This window comes from Dysidea avara, chromosome 8 (assembly GCF_963678975.1).
Source record: "Dysidea avara chromosome 8, odDysAvar1.4, whole genome shotgun sequence".
NCBI classification, from domain to species: Eukaryota; Metazoa; Porifera; class Demospongiae; order Dictyoceratida; family Dysideidae; genus Dysidea; species Dysidea avara.
The window spans coordinates 35,116,488-35,141,477 of NC_089279.1; the positions used below are offsets into that span (position 1 = coordinate 35,116,488).

Consider the following 24,990-nt stretch of genomic DNA (forward strand, 5'->3'; position numbering starts at 1 on the left):
ATTTTTTATTGTGGAATTAGGTAGTTTATTCATGTAGCTTTGTGTCCTGGTGAAAAATCGAATCTGCTGACATGGGCGATAAAACCGGATTTCTCAGACTGGGTCACATATAATATTCAATTCTATATTCACAACATACAAACATATGTAGAAAAGAATAACAGTTGTGATAACTTAATTGTGTCTGTCACTTTCTATATGTGTCCATGTATATAGTTCTTCCATGAGAGAGGCAGGTCAGGAAGGGGTGAAGATTACAAAAGTGATCTGCAAAAAACAACAAAGATGATAAATACACTTTGCTTTGTATGCTGTAAAGTGAACTTTTGGTCATGCCAAGTATTATATATTTCGAACACAAACGGTACCGATTCAATCACTTATATTTTATGTTTTTATTGACAATGTCACATGCATTAATGCACAGTTTTTAGATAGTCCATTAAACAAGTGGTATTCTAGTGCTGTAAAGCATAATTATCACTTTCAAGGGGAAAATATATACACACAGGTATGCAGCTCCAACAGCGTTAAAAATATTCACAAGTTTATGACAATAATTGTATTACTGACCTGAATAAGTCTTTGCATTGCTTTGGGACATACTTGTGGTCAACACCAACAGCTATGAAACTGTAGTTCAACAATACTAAGCTTTCCTTACCTGTGATCACTTACTATAGGCAGAGCTGCAGTTGGTAGGTATCCAGTTCAGTAGTCGCGAGACATACCGTCACCGTGACTGCCCTGCCATATCGCCATAGCTTGGTTCGCTATAGTACAGCAACGGTACAATTTTTGGTAAACAAGCAATGGAAAAGTCTTGCCTCTTGACGTCTGGTTCCCTATCTGCTCTGAACCGAGTCGCTCTGCATGGCAGTGATTATAACTATAAGTCATCATCGCAGCTATACATACTTCGTCTAACCTATCTTTCACTCAAAATAGCTCCATGTTAAGTTCGTCTGTATTGAAGGCCTCTAAAATTAATTACCATCATACTAGCTATGGCTTTGATTTTCTGTGTAGCTGCTTTGGAAACATTTCCTTACAGTTTAATAATAGACCCAAGTGGTAAGGTTAGGAGTTACACAGTAATGTGGAGGCATTTTTGTTGGTCATTCTCCAGTTTTGTCATCAAACACCTGTTAGGTAGCTAACTAGCTACAGTGTAGCTAACTAGCACCTTGCATACAGTACTACAGTCCAAAGAGTGCCTCCAAATGACATCTTTAATAATGTGTGATTTAAAAAATTTCCTGGGGTGTGACCCCAGACTAAGCCTTACCACTTTCAGTTTTACTCTAATGCCCCTGTATTTACATACAGAGTTTTGAATCATTTAAATTTTTATTATAATGAAATTAATGAATTACTTTGGAATTCCTGAAATGCGTTGCTATGTGCTGCTAAGGATGCATATTTAAACAACTGCTCCAAACAACACGTTACACACAGAAGTATCTTCTCAGCTGTTTCTCTGTCTATGGTATTGTTCTTTGAAAATTCTCCTGACAAAACCTCTGGGCTGCTCTTTATTTTCGTTCATGTAAGTACAGGTCACACGCACTTTTAAATGAAAAGATGTGCATTTCCTGGTAGCCTATGAGGACTACCATAGTGTTTTTTAGTTGTAAAATGCCTGAAAAGTCCACTAGGAAAGCCGGTCTTGAAGTCTGTGGAGAGTTGCTACACTCAGTTTTAAACTAGGAAAAGAACCTAGCCCACCTTCGAGCTAAAGCTCACCTGTGTGAAGTTTATTATAGGCTTTGTTTATCTGTATACAGGCTACTTTTACCACTTAATGGTTTGCTCAACTGGGTGTGTACAGACAAATAAACATAGATAGGTAGAGTCACATACACACGCACACACACATACTCATGCATGCACATTTAAGAAAATATCAGTAAACCACCACCTGAAGGCTGGCCGTCAGCACGCACCTATTTGTCATGGATATTACATCCAGAAATTGTAATGTTACTTCTTTTTAATGCACATTGCATCTAGCTTGTGATTGGCTGCAATTTTGTAGTCTCGCGTGGCCAGACCGCTTATCTATTGGAAATTATAAGCGCCTGCTCGGAAAAGGGTCTGGTCCAGTTTGAATTGCGTACCGAGATTTTGCGCGTTCGAAGGTAATGATTGCCTAAGTGTCATCCTGCTTGGTTAAAGCCACATGTGTTAAGTCTTAAAGCCTTAAAGTCACATGTTTCCAATTTAACACCACCGAACTTGGGTGGCCTGAGCTATTTTTTTATGTTCGAACTGGACCAGATGGTGGCCTGAGCTTTTTTTTTTTGACATTCGAACTGGACCTGACCCTTTTCCAAGCAGGCGCTTATAATTTCCAATCAATAAGCGCCGTGGGAGGAAAAGCAGTCTGGTCACGCGAGACTAGCAATTTTGGTCCAGACAGCACTGGAGATGGTGCACGAACAATGTTATATAGCATAATATATAGAGTGGCTTTAAGGCAATAAAACAAAGGTAATATGACCAGTTTAATTAATTAGATCCATTTCCTTAAATTTTATTCCAACCATAATTCATCGAGATTTGGCCACTAGTTGTTCCCCTATGGGTGGAGAATTAGATTTTTCAAAGTCACACTATTCCCCCCACTACGCCCGGGAGGGGGGACATTGATAGTTGCATAACTGATTTTATTTTTTGTTAAAGTTTACACTACGCATATGAAGAAGTTTGTGAACATTTGCTATACTGTTGTTAATGGCAAAAATGCCAGGTGGAACAAGCATGTCCCATACATTTCGATTGAAAAACCATTAAAAATTGACCCGTGTACTGCCTACCTCAAGTCTGTTTAGTAACTTTCTGGAATTGATACATGTAGAGCAACTCTCTGTGAGTACGATGATGCCAAAAGAAGTCCAATTCGTGGAAATTTAGGCTCGTCAAAATGGCCTGGTGCAGCAAATTTCCCCCATACATTTTGTATTGGGCATTTTGGGGGCATGCAATAAAATGCATAATAACCCACGACATGTGATAGATACCTCAGATTCTGGACCAGATTTGAAAAGAGCAGTGAATAGCAATTAAGATGAGCTATAGTAGAAGGAAATCAGAGCTCGTCATTTTCAGGTTGAAAATCACTTACCTTTCTATGGCAAAATGAATGGCAGATATTTGGAGGTGGAACACTCTGAGCTATTTTGACGTCTTGACAGACATTAACCTTCACTACAGTAGTGTTACAATGAAACAACAGCACTGTGAATTAGTTAAGCAGGTTAGTTTGCAAAAATTACAGCGTTCTGTGATTAAGCAAAATATGTCCGTGCCATACAACACTTCATATGTAGAAATAAGTTCATAGGTGACTCTGCAGGGAGGGGGGGGGGGGGGGGGCTGAGGGGGCACAGCCCCCCCCCCCCCATTTAAAAATAAGTTTTTTAAAAATCTTGGGGGAAAGGTATAGTATAGATTGGCATTGTTAATTTTAGCATTTTTCCTGTGTTTAGTGCCAATTTAAAGCGATTTCTAAGCCTTAAAATTGCAAAAATCCTGCAACTTCGCAACCCCCAGACCCTCCTAAAATTCTACAGTCATGCAACAACATCCATTCTGTGCCCTCCCTGTATGTCAGGTCTAGAATCGCGGCCAGTGGAAACATAGGCGGATCTGAGGGGGGGCCAAGGCGTGCTGTGCCCCCCCTGGCCCTTCTCTGGCCCCCCTTGGACCTACAGTACCATATGTATACCAGAAACTAGAATCATGCATTCACACTGCATTTAGAAGTATAGAAAGCCAATTGGCAAATAGAAGACAACGCTTATAAATGTGCCTAACATTTATAGTTAAACTGTACACTGTAAAGAAAGCGAGGCAAATAAATTTGAATTTTGTGCAAGGATCGAGATACTCTAATAGAGCAGTCACTACTCTAATAGAATAGTCGCAATTCTGATGTCATCAATTTACAAATTTTACAAATCGTAACAATGTTAGCTACTCCTTATTTTGATTTGGTATACACTTTACCATCAAACAGGTTATCTCAGATAGGCTAACCAATCTTTGTACGCATTGCAAATCATACACTTTTAAGCTAAGCATTATCAAAAATGCTCTGAAATTCAAACCTGGGAGGTCTGATTTTTAAAATTTTCTCCAACTACAGTTTTACAAACTGTATGTCCATTGTTCATCCAGCTATATGCTGAATAAGGTATACAAATGAATATAACTTGTGTTCTAGAATTTCCCCATAGCTCATAGTAAAATAAACACTGTTGTGCACTAAAACTTCTTGCCCCCCCTTGACAGTGTCTCCTAGATCCGCCTATGAGTGGAAATAACAAGTAATATTTTATCTCTCTACTATATAACAAGCGACCTCAGCTCTGACCGTCACTACTACTCACCTACTAAAACCGCTGATATTAGATCCATCACGGGCACAATCTCGGGCACAATGGTGCTGCTGCAGTACTGGGTAGTTTGGGCATCTTCTTTGTTAATACTAAGGGACTAAAAACACGAGTGCATGAGAAAGAAGCCAGCCTTACCTGGAGAAGAGGATCCAGCACAACGAGAGAAGGCGGTTCCTGGCCCTCGCTTTCAGCTTTTTTAATCTCGTGAGTACACGTGACCACAGAAAAGGCGGGCATTTTATACTGTCCGAGATACTGTCAGTATGTGCCCCACAGATTCTACCGGTGAGCGATAGTCCTAAAAGCGTCTCTGAAGTGGTGTATTCTATGGCGCAAAGTTAGCGCCTCTAGCTACAGGTCAGTTGAGAATGGTGTTGTTCTATTGCTCTTCACCAGGGTAGATGATTCCGTCTGACAGGTTTTTGTTCATGGCCCGCTACAGACGAACTTATCATCTTGTTAACCATTATAATTATGCTGATCTCCCTGGCCACTTGGCTAGCAATAACCTGCTAAGTATCTCGTCAACATCTAGTAGCTAGGCCTGAACCGCCTGATAAAGTTTTGATCTCCAATTCTTATTGGAACTGTCACAGTAGTTACCAACAGAGACCAACATGTTTGTGGCTGCCAGCTCTAGGGAGAAACCTTTTTATGGTCCTTTTAATCCTTGATCATACTGGCTTATCTGTTTGTTGGTTGTCTAGGTCACTTCTTACCACTGTTGACATCTAATTTATGTAAAGTCCGTTGTCTTCAATAACACTGTGTTTGAGCTATTTTCAAACAAGTTGTGATGTCAGAACTGTGGGATGTTATGAATCTTGTAACTGTTGATTATTGTATGTATGCATGTATGTTGTAATGTACTGCTTTTTTTGTCTTGAGCTACCTGTGTTTCAGCTAGCTGTGTACCCCTGAGTATAGGCCCTTGTATATGTCAATGCGTATGTTATCTTGATAAAATAAGATGTTTCTCTGTTTTTGTAATTAATGTGTGTAGGTGGTTGAGAGATAGCCTTTTCTGGAAGCCTACATAAGGGCTACTACAGAGGCACATGTGGTTTCTGGAAAATCTACCTCCAGAAGAGTTCAAGGTACAGACATATTACTATGTTGTACGCAAGGGTGTCTTCAGTGACGCATCCCCTAAGGGATCTGGGAACATGACTAAAACACGGTACATGATGGAAAATGGACTGGCTAACGGACTGGAAAAAACCTTGCCTTAAAATTTTGCAATATAATCCACAGTACAGTTACCCCAGAACATCCAGATGATCGCAAAGCGTGGTGCTTACTGTGAACTGTACAGTACTAAAAGCGAAATTGTTGCTGTTATGTAACAATCGTACAACTGGTTTACAATCCACTATTTTGTCTAGAAGTCATCTCGTACTCTACAACATGGTCTGCTTTGAAGCCTAGAATGAAGACTCCAACACCTCTCTAGTCTCGTGCCCGATCCACTTTGAAACCAGGCATATTTTATTCAAGCCAATACGGTAGATTCAAATTGTGATTGTTCTATTAGGGTGGTTGACTGCTCTATTAGAGTATTTTGATATGAACTTTTGTAATGCGTATATATTTATTTATATTTAAATGTATATAATATCTTGTGACCTTTAATGCAGACATGACCAGTGTTGGGCAAGTTACTTGGAAAAAGTAACTTGTTACATATTACATATTACTTGCAACTGAACCATTTAGTTACATATTACATACGTATTACCCATAAAATAAAGTAACTGTAATATTACTACGTATTACATTACTTTTTGTCCACGGCCTTAAGTTGTCACGTGTGCAACTACCACCTTATTACGTGACATGATTGCATTGTGTAAAGTTTATAAGTAAATAAGCTTCATTCAGTAGGCTTTGTTACTTTGTTGTGGCTAGACTTTACTCAGCGACTAGTAACGAGATTAATAACTTCGTTACTTGTAGTAATAATATTACTTAATATATTAGACTCATTACAGTAACTTCATTACTTATGTAGCATGCCATTTTTAGCAAAGTAACTCGAATTATAATACTAGTTTTTATACCGTATTTTGTTATATTAATTTGTTACCAGAAAAAGTAATATTATTATGTAATGTGTTATTCCCAACACTGGGCATGACCCATAAGTTACTGCTGAATTATTGAGTAGACAAAGCGCAAATGTAACAAAATGTTTGTGTAGGCAAATCTCGGTGGTGGAAGCGTGTACTGACACACGCTGCTTGGCACATGTGAAAGAGTAGTATCTGTTCCGTTTCTTTAGCAACTCAACGTGGTGAGTTGGCATCGTCTGAAGCTACACCACAGTGAGACGTTCAGGCAACCATGCACCTGGAAACGGAAACTGGTGATACGCACTCACTTAAGGAGTATTTTTGGCAACTACCGTATGTTCTATTAGGGTAATGTAACTATGTTCTATTAGAGTAGTTGAATGGAACTCCAAAAGGGTTGCTTCAATTAGCTCTGCAATATACCGATATTTAGTAATACCGAGCGAGGTATTAGCAAAGCCACAATACTATATACCGAGCCCTAATACTGAACCGTGATACCGAAATATCGTAAATACCGAATACATTGCAGTGGTCAATACATTATAGTTAAAGCACTGCCACGCGCGTGTGTATGAAAAATACAGCACGAAGGGGTGTGTTGAAAGGCTAATACAGAGGCAAAGCCGAGTGCTGTATTTGCCTCAAGACACCCCCCGAGTGCTGTATTTTTGATACACACAAGCAAGGCAGTGCTTTAAGTGTTATATTGTACTTCCTGGTCGTGTGGCTGGGAGCGATTTTCTTTTGTACTCAAACCGCTGCAATTTTTGGTGTACAGGTTATTAGTAATTTTTAAAATAATCTATTTCTAGTCGTAGAACGAACCAATAGAGTTAGTTTGGCTACTTTTAGCAATTTACAATGTCGCGCACAGGATTAATCGTGCTGTCTGAAGTCGTGTTTAAGGTGACACCGAATCGATTAAGTCCAGCCGCACAAAACAATTTGTTTCAACCCATGTGCTTAATGAGCTATTTTAGGATGGCCCAAAATTTTGCTAGTGTACAACTTAATCTATGCCTAAAAAGCTGTTGTGTGATAGCCTGTGATGTTTTAGTTTAGTATACAAAGTTTCGTGAAATAACATGCCTTCACTTTTAGCCTATATAACTCTGAAGGTTCAAGCCGATTTTTAAATAACTTGGCCGATGAACATCCTAGCGCTCAGCCACTTCAGTTGCAACTATTTCTCACCTTGTAGAACAATTCTACGCTTTCCTTTTCATTGAAAACAACATGGAAAGTGGTACATCTGTGGAATACAACATTGGCCAACAACTCCCATCAATCCTGAATTGCAAAATATCGAAGCGTACTATTGTAGAGTAACGCTTATCAATGCCTATACCAAATTTTGATGGTCTGTGGTGCATAATTTTGTAGTTATTTAGCCAGAAAGGAGACGGTGTGGCTAGTCAGAGCGCGGTCTGTATAACAGTTATCACACGATGGCAGCTGGTGCCGTTTGTCAGTGAAATAACCAGAAGCTAATCTCTTTACAGCGTCTATAATGTTAGTCCTGTCAACAACAGTAGCTGGGCGGTGATACAGAGATCGTTCATTAGTCCACGAGACCCTTCGCTGTAGTTCATAGATTTCCGCATTTGTTCGCATATTACCACAAACATCCAGTCCGATTAATTTTGTGTGGCTGCCCTTAATTGGTTTAGTGCCATCTTAAAAAGCTTCATGATCAGACGGTCAGTAAGTGTTTACTCAATCTATTTCTAGCCGTAGAAGGAATCCATAGGGCTAGTTTGACTGGTTTTTAGTGAATTACTTATGAGGTTGTTTACGTAAAACTCTGCGAATAAATTCCTTGCATAAGTTTGCTATATTTGCCCAATTAAGCGCATAACTGTACTGTATTTGTCCAGTTAGCTGCATAACTGTACTGTATGACTCATACAGTACAGTTATGCAGTTAATTGGTATTGTATGGACTATATGATATGTGGCATCACTTTGATCCTCCCATGCAAAGTACAATATGTTATAGTTAAAGCACCACCACATGTGTGTATGAAAAATAATACAGCACGAGGGGGACGTGTTGAGAGGCTAATACAACATGAGGCGAAGCCGAGTGCTGTATTTTCCTCGATACACCCCCCAAGTGCTGTGTTTTTCATACACACAAGCAAGGCGGTACTTTAAGTGTTATACTGTACTTCCTGATCTCATCTGGTTTGGAGCAATTTTCTCTAGTACTCAACCGCTGCGATTTTCGGTGATCAGGATATCAGTAAGTGTTTAAATAATCTATTTCTAGTTGTAGAACAAACTAATAGAGTTAGTTTGGCTAGTTTAGCGATTTACAATGTCACGCACGTAATCTATCATACTGTGAGGGGGGTCGTGTTTAAAAAGCTTCGTGATCAGATGATCAGTAAGTGTTTATACAACCTACTTCTAGCCGTAGAACGGATTCATAGGGTTAGTTTGGCTGGTTTTAGCGATTTATTTGTGTTGTTTACGAGGTTGTTCACATAACATGCCTTGAATAAATTCCCCTCATAGCTGTGCTGTATTTGCCCAATTAGCTGCATAACTGTACTGTACGACTCATACAGTCTGTACTCATACAGTACTGCTATGCAGATAATTGGTACTGTATGAACAATACGATACGTGGCATCGCTTTGATCCTCCCACACAAAGTACAAAATACAATAAAAAATGAACTGTGTGCTTACAGAATGAGTAGCTGAGTGAAAAGTTTTTACTTTTCTGCCTTCTCGTTTAATTGTGATCAGTATGTTATTAATTCAAGGGCTCTAATTATATTTAGCAATACCGAGGTGTCACTTTAACAATATACCAAACAGAGGTTTTTTGGCAATACTGCAGACCCCTATTTATGTAACCTTTGTGATTAAAGTTTATAATTTATTTTTTGTAGGAGAAGAAATTCATGGTGATGGTGTTTATTGAGACTATCTGTTAACTTGTCAAAGGACTTATAAGCTACATAGTGCCTTGCAACTGCTGGAGGAGATGCATGGGTTATTACAGAACATACAACATAATGGTAAGCATAGTGTGTGTATATCACAGTACTGGGTTGATTGTGTACTGTTTCATGTAGCTTGTGTTACCACCAGTGACGATTAGCAATGTGTTTGTGGTGACACTGATGATGTAACCGATGCTGTGTTAAGCTGCTGTTTCCGTTGATGCTCAATTGAGTGAGTGTACATGTTTTGTGGCAGAGACAGGACACTATAAATGTCCCGATTTTAATGTGTTGTGTGAACAATAAACGTCATTTTGCCCTTTATAAAATTCCTTTTTGTTGCTTATCTATAGTAACAACACCAAAGTTTTAGTATGTTGTGATGGATAGACAGTTGAAACAGTAAGAATCTATAGTATGACCAATAGATTGCAGGTGTCTTAATCAATCTTAGCTCATGGATCAAAACAGGGTACAGTAGGAAGGTTGGGCTATCATTGCATAGGTTTTATCATTAGGAGCGTTCTGTCACCATGTATCTAAATGATTACAGTGTACGTAAAGTTTTAAACCAAGTGTGTGCCCACAGTTGGCAAAGGCCAACTGGGTGCATGTCTGATTTACTGAAAATGCTTTCTGTAAGATGTGTATGTTTATTTGTTTGTCTGTCCACACCCACACTTGTACGGCAAAGCAGCTTTCTGGCTAAATTATGCCTGTACTAAACTTCCACATAGGTAAGCTTTGTTTTGAAAGTGGTTATCTTCTCCCAGTTTAAAAATCAGGAGTAGCAACCTTCTGCAGACTGTGTGGGTGGCCTCCCAATGAGCTTTTCAGGTGTTTGACAACTGAAAAACACTGTAGTAAGCCTTGTAGGCTCCCAGGAAATGCATATCTATTTACCTTTTAATGCAGCATGACCCGTACTTATGAAAATTAAGCAGGGGCATATCCAAGATGTTTCGAAGGTGGTTTAATTATAAAAATAATGCATTGCTATGACTTAGAGTAGTTTGTTATTATAGAATACCCCTGACTGCTGTATTAGGGTATCTCAATCTTTCTGTAGTCATAATGACTCACTATATAGCTAATTACAGTTAAAAGTGGATTAGGAGTTGGTGTTGCACACTAATTCTGTTACTTCTGAGTAAGTTAAAATTTGCAAGGGATTTCTGGAACCCCAGGAAACATGCCCCTCGGTGGATCAGCCCTGAGGCTTTGTTTAGAGAATTTTTTGGAAGGACAAGAAGATAATTTGTGCTTAATTTTGTTGTTTTACATGTTCTTGGCAGTGCCTAGCAACATATTTCTGGAGTTACAAAGTACAATAGAGTGATTATATTTAATAGTAAATAGATAGATAAAATTGTCCAGCCTGGCATCTGGTTTTTAAAAGTAACTTAGCATTAACTGGCACATAGGCGATGGAACCCCCCTCCCCCCCCCCCCCCACACACACACACATACACTTTTTGGCAAAAGGCTCCCCTACTTTTGCCCAACGTGTGTTAAAAAAAATCAAGGTATCAGTTTCTCTAATAGAACAGTTGTATGTATGTTTTACCTGTAATATCACAGTGAAAATATTTTTCAATAGAATTGATTGTTCTATTGGAGTATTTAGACTCTTAAGTGTATGTTCTATTAGAGTAGTTGATCAAAACTTTGTATACAAATGAATGGGCTTTGCTTATCCAAAATAAATTCACTCATCTAAACACTTATGATTGAACTGATAATGGAAGTTCCACTGTAAACTTGAGCAGAGAAGAAACATGCATTCAGGAAATAGCTGACAATGGCAATATCTTCAGTCACATGAGAACAGGTTTAATTTTGTAAAACTAAAAAAAGGCTTTAAAAATCCTGCTATTACAACTACTGTATGTTCTGTATATGCGTTCTGTCACAGAAGTTGAATGGAACTCTAAATAGGTTGCATTTGTGAGAAAACTGATTCAAGTTTTATCATTTCTGTAGGAGAAGTGATGCTGTTTGTTGAGACTACCTGTTAACTTGTCAGATAACTTGGTTAGTATCTCCATAGTGTCTTAGAGTTGTGTACTGTTTTAGCAACTACTGGAGGAGATCACATGGATTATTACAGAACATATAAATGGTATGCATAATGTATGTATTACAGTGCTGGGTTGACTACAGCTGTGTACTGTTTCATGTAGCTTGTGTCACCGCCAGTGATGAGTAGTAGTTATAACACTGCAACTTTGTGTCAAGCTTCTGGTTCCTCTGCTTCTCAACCGAGTGAGTGTACATGTTCTGTGGTAGAGACATAATATAAATGCCTTTGAATAACATCTATACAGTTTCAATGTGTATTATGTGAATAAAAAAAGTTCTGACACTCTGTTCACACTACCTTCTAACCCGAGTACAGCACAGCATGGCTTAAGATAATAAATTGCAGTGTAAATTGCGTGCCGAATGGTGCTCATACAGCTTGGCGTAAGAAGACGAGGTGAGCTGGCCTGTGTTAAAACTATACCATGATAGTGTGAACGGGGTGTAGATAAATTCTAATGCAATATGGGACCTTGATTATACGATCAATAGAAATAGTTGCTCTATTAGATTATTTTGACAACTACTGTATGCTCTATTAGAGTAGCTAAATGAAACTCTATTAACTAACATCTTTGTGATTGAACTGGCACACAAGTTTTCATATAATATAGGTTACATTACAGTGGAATCTCCCTTATCTGTCTGGACGGGCCAAATTAGTTATATGGTTTGTAGTCTACAGTAGACCCTCGTTTATCCAGAACCTCGATTATCGGAATTGAAAATGACTGTTCTTTTTGAGTATAGGTGTACGTTCTATTAGAGTATTTCAACGGAGCTCTAGATAAATGTATGGGCTTCAAACTATAATCCACTTATCCAAACACTTTTATCATTGTCTGAGAACAAAGGGGTTTGGATAACCGAGGGTCTACTGTATTAACAATAATGAAGTTTGGGAAAGCACAACCACTTGGTTGCTAGATGACGACACATTTTTACAGCCCAGGAAATAGGCCATGAATGCACATACTGTGGAACCTCAGTTATCCGGACACAAGTTATCTGGATTCCCGGTTGATCGAACTACGGAAATGACTGCTCTATTAGCGTAATGACTGTTCTATTGGAGTAGTTGAAATACTGGTCTTTGAAATGATGTTCTTTATATAATATTTTAAACCTTAAACTCATAAAGAGTTTTTGCGAAATGTGTGTTTACACATTACTGGCACATTTGGTTTGTGGTGTCTATATACTATACATTACTATCATAGTGTATGATACTTATGTAGCATGTATGTGATTGAACTAGCATATGTGACCCACTGAGCGAAAACCCGACTAGTTTCCATAATTATGCTTTTGAGAAAAACTGAATTGAACTGTATTGGGTAAAATACACATACTACAAAAATAAAATTTCAAGCCTTTTAATCGCTTCGGTAAATAGTGAAACAAGGCTCAAATTAGTGACCTATGGATTTGCCTATTAATAGTGAGTAATAATATCATTGTTTCGTTTCAGTCCCATGAAGCAAACGTGAGTTATGAGCATTTGTTTATGGTACAGTAAAATATTATATAAACGTCACTGTTTCTAAGTTTAAACAGCCTTTCTGTTTAAATGCATGGATGTATGTAGGGCAAACACTGCATGTAGTTTGCTGAATGCCCCAATTCATGATGAAGACAATGAGCCAAGTCCCATCTTCATAGTGCTTGTTTCGTTTATGAGTTATGATCAATTAAACGAGTGCCTGTATTTTTTCCCCACATATATATAGTCACTGTACAAATTGATTGTTATAACTTTACAACTATTGATCAGATAAGGCTGAAACATTCACATTCCACTAGTAAGACTGGTTTTTCCCTCTGGATAACAAAGAAGTTATAAAAAGAAGTTTGATAAAAATGCAAACTAAGTCGAGGTTTTGCTCAGTGGGTCACACATAATGGATACCATGCAAATTTGATTCCAGTGCTGTAAGCGTTCATGGAGTTGTGGTGACTGCTCAATTAGAGTATTTTGTCCCTGGGTGTGTGTTCTATTAGAGTGGGGCTAAGATGCATGTATAATTGAATGTTATACTCACATCCTATATATGCATTAATTCATATTAAGATTACATGTATATTTTTTAGATGAGCAAATACCATGATGAATGATGAGCTAGTGGATGGATGGACATGCCATATGCAACACACCTTATACTCATGGACATAAAACAAATAAACGTACTTATGTAGCTACTTGCATATTTGTATGTGCACATTTAGTGGTAAACTACGTATGTGAATTTGTTCATGCACGCATGTTGTTTGTTAATTTGCATAGCATGATCAGAATGAGGAATGAAAATCATGCGTATGGATTTGGAATGAGCTACATACTGGGTTGCATGGATGCACTACATACCATATACATAGCATGTAATACATACCATGCATTATAGTATGTAATGCATACCAGAAGTATAATCAGCATACCGAATATTGGTATGCTCAGTGTAACACCCAAAACATACCATTTTTTGGATGAATATCATACTTCGTTTTTAACAGTGCATACAGTTAATTTGATATTATATGGTTGGTGGTTGCAGGGGATGAGCTGAAGGTAATACAACTAATAGTCTACATGTCTGCTTCATTCATGTCGTGTTGTTCATTCAGAATTTCACAGCTGTATATAGTCAGGTAAAAAGCTTCATTATAAAATGAATTTTAAAATCAATAATATGCCAAGCTAACTGGTATGAAACAGCAGTATTAGTCAGCTATACACCTGTCATAGGATGCTATAGAAGTGGCTTATCCACTGGTATTATCTGTACAGTGATGTGTTTTCCTTACACTGCACTCCTACATATTGGGTTAGCTATTAGACATGCAATGTTTCTTCAGGTGGCATTAGAAATTATAAGTCAGTTTCATTTCTTCCACTTTAACCTAAGAACTCATGATGTGTCAGTGCATAAATTAACATTTTGAATAAAAGGCTAGTCATGCAAAAGCTGTAAATCATTGTGATTAGCATTAGATGATATTTATCCAACGTGTGTGCATTATAGCTATGGATATACAGTGGCTTAGTTTCAGAGAAGAAATTACAATGCTACATGTACATCCAAATAAAATCCCTTATCACTGTGTTGGTGAAGTAATAGTAATGGTGGCTACAAAGAAATAACATATTTGAGGAAAGGGCCTGGCCCATACCCAACAGATGTGGGACACATACAGTTAGTTTGATATTATATGGTTGGTGGTTGCAGGGGATGAGTTAAAGGTAATACAACTAATAGTATTAACCTAGTCTATATGTCTATGCTACTGGCTTCATTCATTCATGTCATGATGTTGTTCTGAATTCCACAACTGTATATAGTCAGGTAAAAAAAGCTTTCATTATGAAATGAATTTTGGGTAATTTTAAAATCAATAATATGCCAAGCTAACTGATATGAAACAGTAACATTAAGATGTACTAGTCAGCTATACACCTGTCATAGGATGCTATATATTCTATAGAAGTGGCTTATCCACTGGTATTATCTGTACAGTGATGTGTTTTCCTTGCACTGCACCCCTACATATTGGGTTAGCTAAGACATGCAATGTTTCTTCAGGTGGATAGTGATGTCAGTGAAAGCTGTAAACCATTGTGATTAGCATTTGATGATATTTATCCAACATGTGTGCATTAGCTACGGATATACAGTGGTTAAATTTCAGAGAAGAAATTAAAATGCTATGAAAACCCCTTTGACATATCATGGTGTTGGTGAAGTAGCTAATATTAATGGTGGCTACAAAGAAATAACATATTTGAGGAAAGGGGCTATAGCTACCAAACAGATGTGGGACACATACAGCTAATTAGATATTATTATAGTTGTGGTTGCAGGGGATGAGCTGAAGGTAATACACACTAGATATGTCTATGTTACTACTTGCTAACTTCATTCATTGTGACTAAGCATTTGCTATAGGGTCAGAGGAAAAAATTTAATGCTACAAAGGAAATCACTTTATTATGTACAACCATATCACTGGTTGGCAAAGTAATGTAGCAACAATGTCTTAATAAACTTAGCCAGCTCGTCTAAGTTGCATGTTAACACAATAGCTAGCACTAGCCTCTTTTGTTCTGGTCCTTTCTGGAGTCTTTTAAGTATGTAGTGTGACCTGACCTCTGTGTTACAGGAGAACATAAGGGAAGGTAGGGCTCTCCTGAGGTTCTAAACAAGCATTAAATTAAATTGAATTGTGTCTGTACAATTATTGATGACATCATACACAAATTTTTTATTTTATATAATATGATCCAGTGATGCAGTATTAGCAATATAGACATTAGCACTTTTGTGTCAAAAATATAGTGTTTGCCTTCAGCACTGTAGTGGTTAGTATATAGTAGAAATGTTCCATGTGGCCAGATACGCAGATCAATTAGCCAACAAAGATAACAACTGTGATGATGGATGGCACTCCTATGTGTACAGCATTGTAACCTGTATAAGTTTTAATATATATACGTACATCATACATAGCTACGTACCTATAGTTATCAACGATTCTCTCTGCACTAAATTATCAGTCAGTGCAAACTCTTACACTGCAACTTGATGGTTTTGAATTCAGTTCTGAAATAAAATGTATGTATAGGAAAACACCAAGCTGCAGGCTGGCTTACCTAATGATAAACAGTAGGTATGCTCACCATAGTATAAACATAATTGCATCTCACAAATGCTGCACTTAACAATCTGAACAACTAATGAATCAATAACATTCATCATTAACTCTCATCATCATAATTATCATCATCATCATCCAGTTAGGAAATTGTGTATATATATATGCACGTAGCTAAGTATCTACACTAACAAGTGGTTTGAACAGTTCAAATAAAAGTCTGCATGCATACAGTACAGACATACATAACTATTGTTACTCAACAATAGGAACTACTACTCTGAGAGTTTCATGATTGCAATCCATAAGCCCATGAGCACAGCGACAAATAAGTTGGTTAACTGGTAGAAAGGTATGATATCCATTATATTCATATAAGCCATTATGCCACAGTTCTGCTGGCTTTCCTATGGAATATCTAAGTGGATGAGGAAGTAACCACAACACATAGGCAAAAGTGATAGTTCTTGTAGCTTCCATAGTAAATGTAACATTGATGTAGTACTTAATATCAACTGGCCGGATGTTTGTTGTGGGCAAATATGAATCAGGAAGTGACGTTGGTGGAGAGCCAAACAAACTCTCATTCCATTGTGCATGAGCAATGTATGGAATAGCGTTTCTTGTACTGGTTGAAAAAGTTGTTCCTTTAAAACACACTGACGAATATTTTTCAATGATTGTATTTACTAGTACTTCATCTTCTCTTGTTCCAGGGTGCATCTTACAGAACATGATCTTTAAATTTTCTTTGTTACTTCCATTAAGTGTTGCTCTTTTACATTTTGTTGGCAATGATATTTTATCCATGTTGTTGGGTAACAATGTTTCACGTACCGAACCCATAATTCTTTCAGGAATATCATACTTAGAAAATTCTTCTCTAAACTCTTCAGGGCATGACAATGAAATTACAAAATTGTCCCTAAGGAACTTTTGCATTAACTGTGGTTCAATAACTTTGTTGTTAGTTGGCTGTTTCCCTAGAAGGCCATTGTATCTCTTGTACGAGAAAAGCCATAGTTCTTGAGATGGACCATAATCTAGTAGCATCTCTTTTAAATGGCCATGTAAATGCATATTAGGTGTAATGACATCATTACCATAAAAGCATTCCACCTTAGTACAGAAGCGTAGTAGCATATGATGTGCAAGCTCGACATCAGTCAGTGACAAGCATTGTTTGCATGAAATTCTGCATGCAAGCACATAATGTCGCCAACATTCTACATGTTCAGAAGGTAAAACATTGAACAGTGCTGGTACAGAGTAAATGGTTATCCAATTTTTGAGCTGGTCAGCTGTGAAACCACTAAACCCTGAAGCTATTTTCAAAGGGATTCGTCCTATGTCTGATGGCACACACATAGTGTCTACAAATTCTTGTATGTTTACAAAGTGCCTTTTATCCAAAAGTTGCTGTTCTTCCCATATAGACAGCATACGTTTACCTGTTCCTAGAAACAAGTTATGCATGGGATCTATGCATAACATTCTAACTGGATCAAAATAGTCTAGCTCTAACAAATATGAATACCTGCAACCATACTTAGACTCTTCATCTTTCTGTTTTGTTTTTGTTTTACATTCTTTAATCTTGCTGATAGACTCTCTGTGGTATTCATTTGTTTGTTTAGGCCAATGAATACTGTCAAAACCTGAGTAGTCCTTCTTACTTACTGGTCCTGGAAAAATTTTAAGGCATTTAGAGCATCCTAAATTGGCAGAATGGCCTAAGAACCCGCAAACTTTCCTGCCAGCTGGTATATCACATGCTACACACAAAAGGGCAGTTTTCACAGTTTCACTCTTTTTTTGAGATCCATCACATACAGTTAAAGAAATTCCTGTCCAAAACTCTTGGAGTTCATCAACTAATGGTTTTAAAAATGAATTTATGTCTTTTTTTGGTTCATGTGGTCCAGGAATTAATCCTATTAATATAACATTTTCTCTTTTGTATCTAAGGAATCTAGGAAGATTCAAAACAGTAATGTACATAACCCCAACAGAGGATGTAGTATGGGTATATGGCTGAAACCAGTCAATGTTAAGAGCAAGCCCAAATGAATATTTATTGGCTGAAAAGGAATAGTTTATTAATGGTGTTTCTGTAACATTAAAAAACTCCTTCCAGATGTAACCATCGTAAATGCTGCTTATGATGCCATCGTCTATTTGGGCTTGCTCATGCCACAAGTGACAATTGGAAACAAAATCATTATTTAAAAGCAAACTTTGCAAACTTTCTTTCAGACTCTTGTAGCAATAAACTAAATGTGGATAAAAAATTGTGCGTCCAGAAGAAAATTCTACTGGCTTGAGTAAAGTGGCATCACATGGCAGACATCTCCTAGGATAAGGGTGATTGGGGTATGCAATATAAGTGCACTGCTTGCTAGAAAGAATTGGAGAAGCTCTGTTCAAACATTCCCTGTCTTTGTAAATTGATAAACATTTTCGGCAAACAGTATACTTCCTGAATTCATTCGACAAGCCCACTTTCTTTTTCAAAGCATGTAATGTTCGTGGAAGTTCTTGTACAAGTGTTTTTATAATTGGTGAAAAGTTTCCTATTACACTGAAGAATGCATAAAGAAACTTTAGTAAGAAATCAATGCTTTTATCTGGCAAATAAAATTTTCCTTGAAAGATTAATATAAATCTCATAAACCATTTGGATAATATTTCACTACGTTGCTTTTCAGTATTCATACTTGGATATTTAGGTAAATCAGGTGCTTTTTCATTGTCATGATCACTTTCATATTCAGAGTCTGGACAACTCTCATTCCACATTTCCAAATCATCTTCGGAACTTGACTGTTCTGTAAGAATCAGTTTAATTAATGATATAGCTATATACATATGTAGTTATCCAAGTACACATGATAGCTATATAAGCTTTCATGAAACCTCAAATCAGATATTATTTATATAATTATAGTTTCATTACTTTATTTCTCATAATCACTGATTATTTGAAGAGATTTTGCATGTGATCTGCACTTCGTGTAGCTGTAGTTCAAGGGCAAGTCAGAACAACAGTCATGCATAGGTTTGATAGACTACATATATAATTATTGATGATGTGTCTAGTAGCTAATAGCGGTAACTCATAAAACGCTATACATACCTGATAACACTGAATCTGAATCAGAGTCCATTGTGGGTGCAAACTCTTCATTACTATGGCCTGCAGCTAGTACATCTTCTTGTTCTACAATTTCCTGATCACCAAAATGTGGCGGCTGAGGTGCACTCAATGTCTCAACAGAATTCCAATCACCTGTGTAAAGATAGTTATGTAATAATATCTAACATGCATACATGATACATTCACATACTTACATGCATATGAAAATTTGTCATTGACTTATTCCAAAAAGATTACATATACATGCACATGAGTACAGTCAAAATATTATTTGATCAACTCATCTGGCTATTCATACAATTGTTAGCTCACAGTATGTCAATTTCGTTGATGATATTCATGCAAACAAGCCAGAGCTATAGTCGCTATATACATGTTATATATGAGCTGTATGGTACACTAGCTACAAAGTACGTAGCTATAGCAATTGTTGATCAGGATACACTTTGTATAGTAACTTAACCTTCTGGGATTTCCGAGCCAGGAAAGGTTGTAACATGGCTTGATGTAATCCAAGAACCATCACTTTTTAAGTATAGTTTCTTGTGTTTCTTGAATGTTTTTTTCTGCCAAAAGTTTGTCACATGTACAGTGAGGGCATTGAGACCACTGCTGTTGATCTGTTAGTTTTGGTCGTTTATAGGGTTTCCAACTTAAAATAGGAAGGTACTTCCTTTTGTTGTTTCTGGTGATTTTCACACAGACTGACCTTTAAGATAAAGCAAACAAGTGCTAATTTATTATTAGATTGCTTGTAGCATTGGGTATTGGCATAAGTTTAACACACAACACATACAAAAAGTGGTCACATGACCAAAAATATCATAATAGTTAAATTGGGCGGCTTATTAGAAAATCACTGTATTGTAGGGTGACCAAAGTCACAATTAGTGTATTTTCTTGCCTTATAATGAAGATTTCTACATCTTGTAGTGCCATGGCACATTCTTTATAGCTGTAATGGGATTGTTGGCCACGTGACCACCTTTTAGATATTTATTGTTAAACTGTACTGATATTGACAGCAATAGCCAGTTTAATAATGTATTAGCACTTACTTGTTTTGTCTTAAGGTGAGCCTGCATGAAAATCATCAGAAACAATGAAAAAGGTTGAGGCATCATTTTATTTTGTAGTGGAAATCTTATATGAAGGGATTTTTGGACATGTGACCACTTTTAGGATATTTACGTATGTTGACATTGTGCTGATAGCAACTGCTGCAAATATTCCAATAACAAATTAGCACTTGTTTGCTTTAGTTTAAAGGTAAATCCATGTGAAAATCTCCAGAAAAAAAAAAACAAAATGAAGCACATTCCTATTTTGAGTGGAAACCCTATCGTTTAGCATGTATTTCTGATTCCAAAAGTCGCGACGCAATTAATCTGCGAATTGGTAATGTCCTAGGACTGTATAAGCCTTCACTGCATTAGCAATTGATTAGCGATGTTTCAATGGATATATATATTACCGCTATACGTCATAATTACGTATTGTGGAGAACGCGCACTATTGTGCGCATGCGCTGGGTCAGAGTCAAAGCTATATAAAGCCTACTTCCAGCTGCAGCTGATTATAAGATATAGCTATTCTCGACGACATGGATGCTTCTGCATCAGATTCTGAGGACGATATTGATATGCTGCAACTTGTTGGGACTCAGCGAGCGGGGACTCAGAGTCGCAAGCGTAGTGCCTTTGATAGGGACCCTACCCTTTCTGATCCCGAATCAGAAGCTCCGGAGGATTCTCAGCGAGACCTAGATGGCGAGCTGGAGGTCAGCCCTGGTAGTGATGCTTTGTCAACACCGAACTCATGACTGAGCGCAAGCTGGACACCAGTGACATCCCAGTCGAGTGCTAGCAGTGCGGGTACACCAAGGAGGCCGAAAGCCGGACGGACAACACGCCGGTTCAGACATAAAAAAAATATCCATCTTTCACAGCGGCAACAAGGAGCAAAGCTCAGTTATGACAGAAGCAGAATCTATCCTTTCGGAATTGAAAAAAACGAATACAAGCATTAATGCTTTGGCACAGAAAATGAAAAAAACCGAAAAAAGAATGCAACGTGTCGAAAAAAGAGTAAAGGTTTCTAGTTCTACTCCCAGCAGTGCGGACGATAAATGTGGTCTTAAGCAGAGTAGCATTCCAGCAGGAATAAGAGTAAGCCGGAAACCTAGCTATATAGCTATAGAGTTATTGCATACTGCTATAGCTTGAGCTATATATTTTGTGCCCACACTGTAGAGAGAAATCAGACGAATTTACAAGTTATTGCTGGAGGAGGACTTAGAGAACTTTCCGGGATGGAAAATCGAGCCCGGGTATATAGCCCACTATAATATAGCTATAACTGTTGCATGCCATATACACATTTATAGAATTACCTACAAGGACAGACAGAATCAAGGGGTCCTTGACAGACTAATAAGGGAGGTAAAAGCATTAAATCCAGTTTACTTGACTGAACACATTAAAGGTTAGGTGTTCACAGCTGCCATACAACATATGTGCTATTAAATCATCTATAGGAGCAGCATATAGGTTTTACCGATCTAAAACTGAAGAGGAGTCCATAAAAAGACGTGAAAAGGATATTGAAAAAAATGTGAAAAAAAGAAGATATGAAAGGCTCACAAGGGTAATTTTTATAGTTATGTGTGTGATGATATGTTTAACAGTGCATATAACTGGTAGAAACTTCAGGACCGCAAAGCTTCCTTTACTAAGGCTACATTCAATGATGAAGCGGAAAGGAAAGAATGGGAGCGTGTTCTCACTTTAGATTTAATGTCTAGTGATGAGAGTGACTTCAATGACAATGCAGTGGAAATTCTAGTCACCCATCAGATACCCTGGCTATCTGAGATTGTTAATAGTTTTAAGCAAACTCTATAGATGTCGAAGCACTGAGATTAAAAAGTACACAGTCAAGAAGACAAATGAAGAGACGGATTGAAGGGTGCCAGTCTGTAAGGCAACGACCAGACAACTCAGACTACCCAGAATGGGTATTTACGTAGTAACTGACTCTATAGCTAGGTTCATTTGATTTGATTTGATTTGTAGCTAAACTGGATTGGTTTTGACTCATTATATTAGAAAGTTGTATTGTAAATCATAAAAATAACATTTTCAGTCATCTAATTTTAACAAACGGAGACATTGTAGCTGGTTTAAATAATACGCATACGTACAGCAGCATGAGGAATGTAGTTTTCTTAGTCACGTGATAATTGGAGAAGACAATCCTGAGCGAGGACTTGGAGAGATAGCGCGCAGGCGCTTATAATCTCCAATCGATAACGCCCTGCTCTGCATATTAAAAGTTGCATATTAAATGTAATTCGCTTCATTCATAGGACAGTTAATGGTATTCTATTTTGTAAACAATGTGCCATGATATATCATGAACTCAATACATGACATGTAAAAGTAGCCTTGATACAATTATTATCTCATGCTTTTATGGCGATAGCAACTATATTGCCCAAACCTAATATTACAGTACGTACATCGTTTTTACATAATGCAATTGGGATTTAGTTGTATGTGTATAAGAATGTTGCCAGAAATTGATGGTTATTGTTGGTTATGTTATATGGTTGTAATTGGTAATTGTTTGTGTGTATGTTGTATAGACAGAGTTAAAAATAATAGTTGGCAAGTGGCCAATTTCTGACCACTTTCAGACCACATGATAATGTACAAAGGTCTGTTGGGCCTGTGTTTTGCTACATAAGAGCATGTAACAAGCAGCTGGCAATAAATAAATACTACAAACATGTGTTGTGGCAACCTCTGGCCCATCCTTTTGTATCATATTACAACAATATCTCATGAATGGCCACCCACTTCAAAATGACCTAATACTTTGCAAAGTATTTGTCCACGAACTTTCTGCTTTGAGCTCTGTATAGATACATAGTAATATTAGAGATCATGAAGACTGAATTAGGCTATTCTGACCAAAAGTTTCACTAGCCTCACAATGACTTCATGGCATCTTGGCAAAATGAGGTGTAACCAAGTCCAAAAGTGTATACTGTAGTAAAACCTCTTCCAATCTGATGCCTTCAAAACAAGATAACCACTAAGGCTACAAGCTTGATTTTTTCATAACTTCAGCCAGGCTGGTTACTACATTCCTCTGTATCCCATTAATTCTACTGACAGTGCCAGACTGCCAGGTGTTGATCACAGGAGCACATATGGTTTCTTCTCTGCTGACTAATTGGGTTTATTACAAAAATTGTTAGTGTTTTCTGTAGTGACTGGATTAATGTTTCTTGTACTGTTTTTTGTCTGTAAAGCTGTGTAATGTGCTGAAGATACATAGCTGAAAATGCAGCTAAATGGCACATCACTTCTCGTAATATTTGTTTCGGCCTGCATCTGGATGTTGTAGTATGTTAGGCACCTTTTATGGCGGCATGTGCAGGTTCACCAGCCATAATGATGTTAAAAAAAAGTAAATGAACAAGCACAGCGAAACCTCACTTAGTGGCCACCTCGTTCACCTTTAGTAGGTTAAACACAGCTAAGGTGTACTTCGTAACCCCATTAATAAGGCCACCTCACTGTTCAGGCTGTTCTTTTAAAGTTGGAATAGCTTATAAATATAGTGTACTATTGGACATTTAATACCTAATTGAGTTGACTGAAGTACAGTGGTATAGAGATTCAATATTCGCTAGTATATCTACAGGTATAGGCAAGCTCTATGTTTTAGGTATTCCCTTGCTTCACTACTTTTTTCATCCCTAATCCAACCTTCTATTTGTGTAGTTATTTGTATTTTACTGAGTGCTGAGAGTTGAAATTATAAATCATTTAATCTAACATTGGACATTATTCGATAGCTAGCCCCAAGCATAAGATATTAGAGCACAAAATATTCTCCCTTTCCATGATGAAAAAAGCTCATGACCCCTGTGAGACAAGCTTAGTGCATATCCTACACATTTACGTGACTAAGTCTTACCACTTTCATCTTTTCTCTGCTGTTGGTGGATGTATCCTAACGTATGTAGTCAATTTATCATGTATATTTATACTTTATTACAAGTGCAACACTTAATTACAGACAAGTATTCAGAGAAGTGAGGTTGATGCAGAGGTGGATGACTAGATGCTATGAAGATCTGAAAGGTGAAAATGTTTGAGAGGTACCAGGGCACCTGGTGTGGTATCCATTTGTATGTCTGTGTCTGTGTGTTTGTGCATGGTATAGGTGTATATATGTATGTGTCTGTCTGTCTGTCTGTCAGCATAACCAGATGCCTAACTTGAATAGGTAAATTGAGGGAATCTGTGTGTGCTTGTGTGAGGCAGCATAGCAAAATGGCTATAGAACATCAGCCTGATAATTAAAAGGTTCCAGGTTCATTGCCCAGTTGGTGTTATTGTTTCCTTTAGCAAGAAACTTTACTCACATTGCTCCAGTGTACCTAGCCATATAATGGGGACCTAGTATCAACTGGGGGAAGCAGCTACAGAATTAATGGGTACCTGTGGTTTACTGGGGAAGCAAACACCCCTGTCTTTGTAGGTTGCTGTGGCCATGACCTCTCTCTGGACAGTCTTCCTGCATGTTACTCATGGTTTCATTTAAGAGGGGGAGGGGAGCGAACTTGATAAACTATTGCTCCCCTTACACTTTTAG

At 37.6% G+C, this 24,990-nt stretch overlaps 3 protein-coding genes and 2 long non-coding RNA genes across 5 annotated transcripts in view; 2 read left to right on the forward strand and 3 right to left on the reverse strand.

Annotated features, from left to right (window-relative positions):
• LOC136262666 (uncharacterized) overlaps nucleotides 1-24,990 on the reverse strand; it is an 82,848-nt gene that overhangs the window by 7,306 nt on the left and 50,552 nt on the right. The gene's annotated exons all lie outside the window — the stretch shown is intronic.
• Nucleotides 99-4,620, reverse strand: LOC136262679 (uncharacterized). The gene is made up of 3 exons (XR_010704263.1): nucleotides 4,539-4,620; nucleotides 4,395-4,492; nucleotides 99-267 (listed from the first exon to the last, which is right to left on the reverse strand). It is a non-coding gene; the product is annotated as an uncharacterized lncRNA (long non-coding RNA).
• Nucleotides 4,611-13,824, forward strand: LOC136262677 (uncharacterized). Its single transcript, XR_010704261.1, has 7 exons — nucleotides 4,611-4,760; nucleotides 5,407-5,500; nucleotides 9,381-9,509; nucleotides 9,567-9,666; nucleotides 11,418-11,556; nucleotides 11,618-11,699; nucleotides 13,608-13,824. It is a non-coding gene; the product is annotated as an uncharacterized lncRNA (long non-coding RNA).
• Nucleotides 15,482-20,807, reverse strand: LOC136263712 (uncharacterized). The gene is made up of 5 exons (XM_066058345.1): nucleotides 20,795-20,807; nucleotides 19,300-19,452; nucleotides 16,162-18,991; nucleotides 16,027-16,111; nucleotides 15,482-15,979 (listed from the first exon to the last, which is right to left on the reverse strand). The coding sequence occupies exons 1-3, from the start codon at nucleotides 20,805-20,807 to the stop codon at nucleotides 16,419-16,421; spliced, it is 2,739 nt and encodes a 912-aa protein (XP_065914417.1). The 3' UTR covers nucleotides 15,482-15,979; nucleotides 16,027-16,111; nucleotides 16,162-16,418.
• On the forward strand, nucleotides 20,929-22,409 carry LOC136264688 (uncharacterized). The gene is made up of 5 exons (XM_066059467.1): nucleotides 20,929-21,488; nucleotides 21,573-21,649; nucleotides 21,707-21,804; nucleotides 21,857-21,966; nucleotides 22,023-22,409. The coding sequence occupies exons 1-5, from the start codon at nucleotides 21,294-21,296 to the stop codon at nucleotides 22,221-22,223; spliced, it is 681 nt and encodes a 226-aa protein (XP_065915539.1). The 5' UTR covers nucleotides 20,929-21,293; the 3' UTR covers nucleotides 22,224-22,409.

Coding starts and splice junctions, on each gene's coding strand:
- LOC136263712 (XM_066058345.1), bottom strand. Junction 18,992..19,299: donor TTCAGATTCAGTGTTATCAG/GTATGTATAGCG, acceptor TGATTCTTACAG/AACAGTCAAGTTCCGAAGAT.
- LOC136264688 (XM_066059467.1), top strand. CDS start 21,294: ATGACAGAAGCAGAATCTATCCTTTCGGAATTGAAAAAAACGAATACA. Junction 21,489..21,572: donor GCATTCCAGCAGGAATAAGA/GTAAGCCGGAAA, acceptor CCCACACTGTAG/AGAGAAATCAGACGAATTTA. Junction 21,967..22,022: donor GATATGAAAGGCTCACAAGG/GTAATTTTTATA, acceptor TATAACTGGTAG/AAACTTCAGGACCGCAAAGC.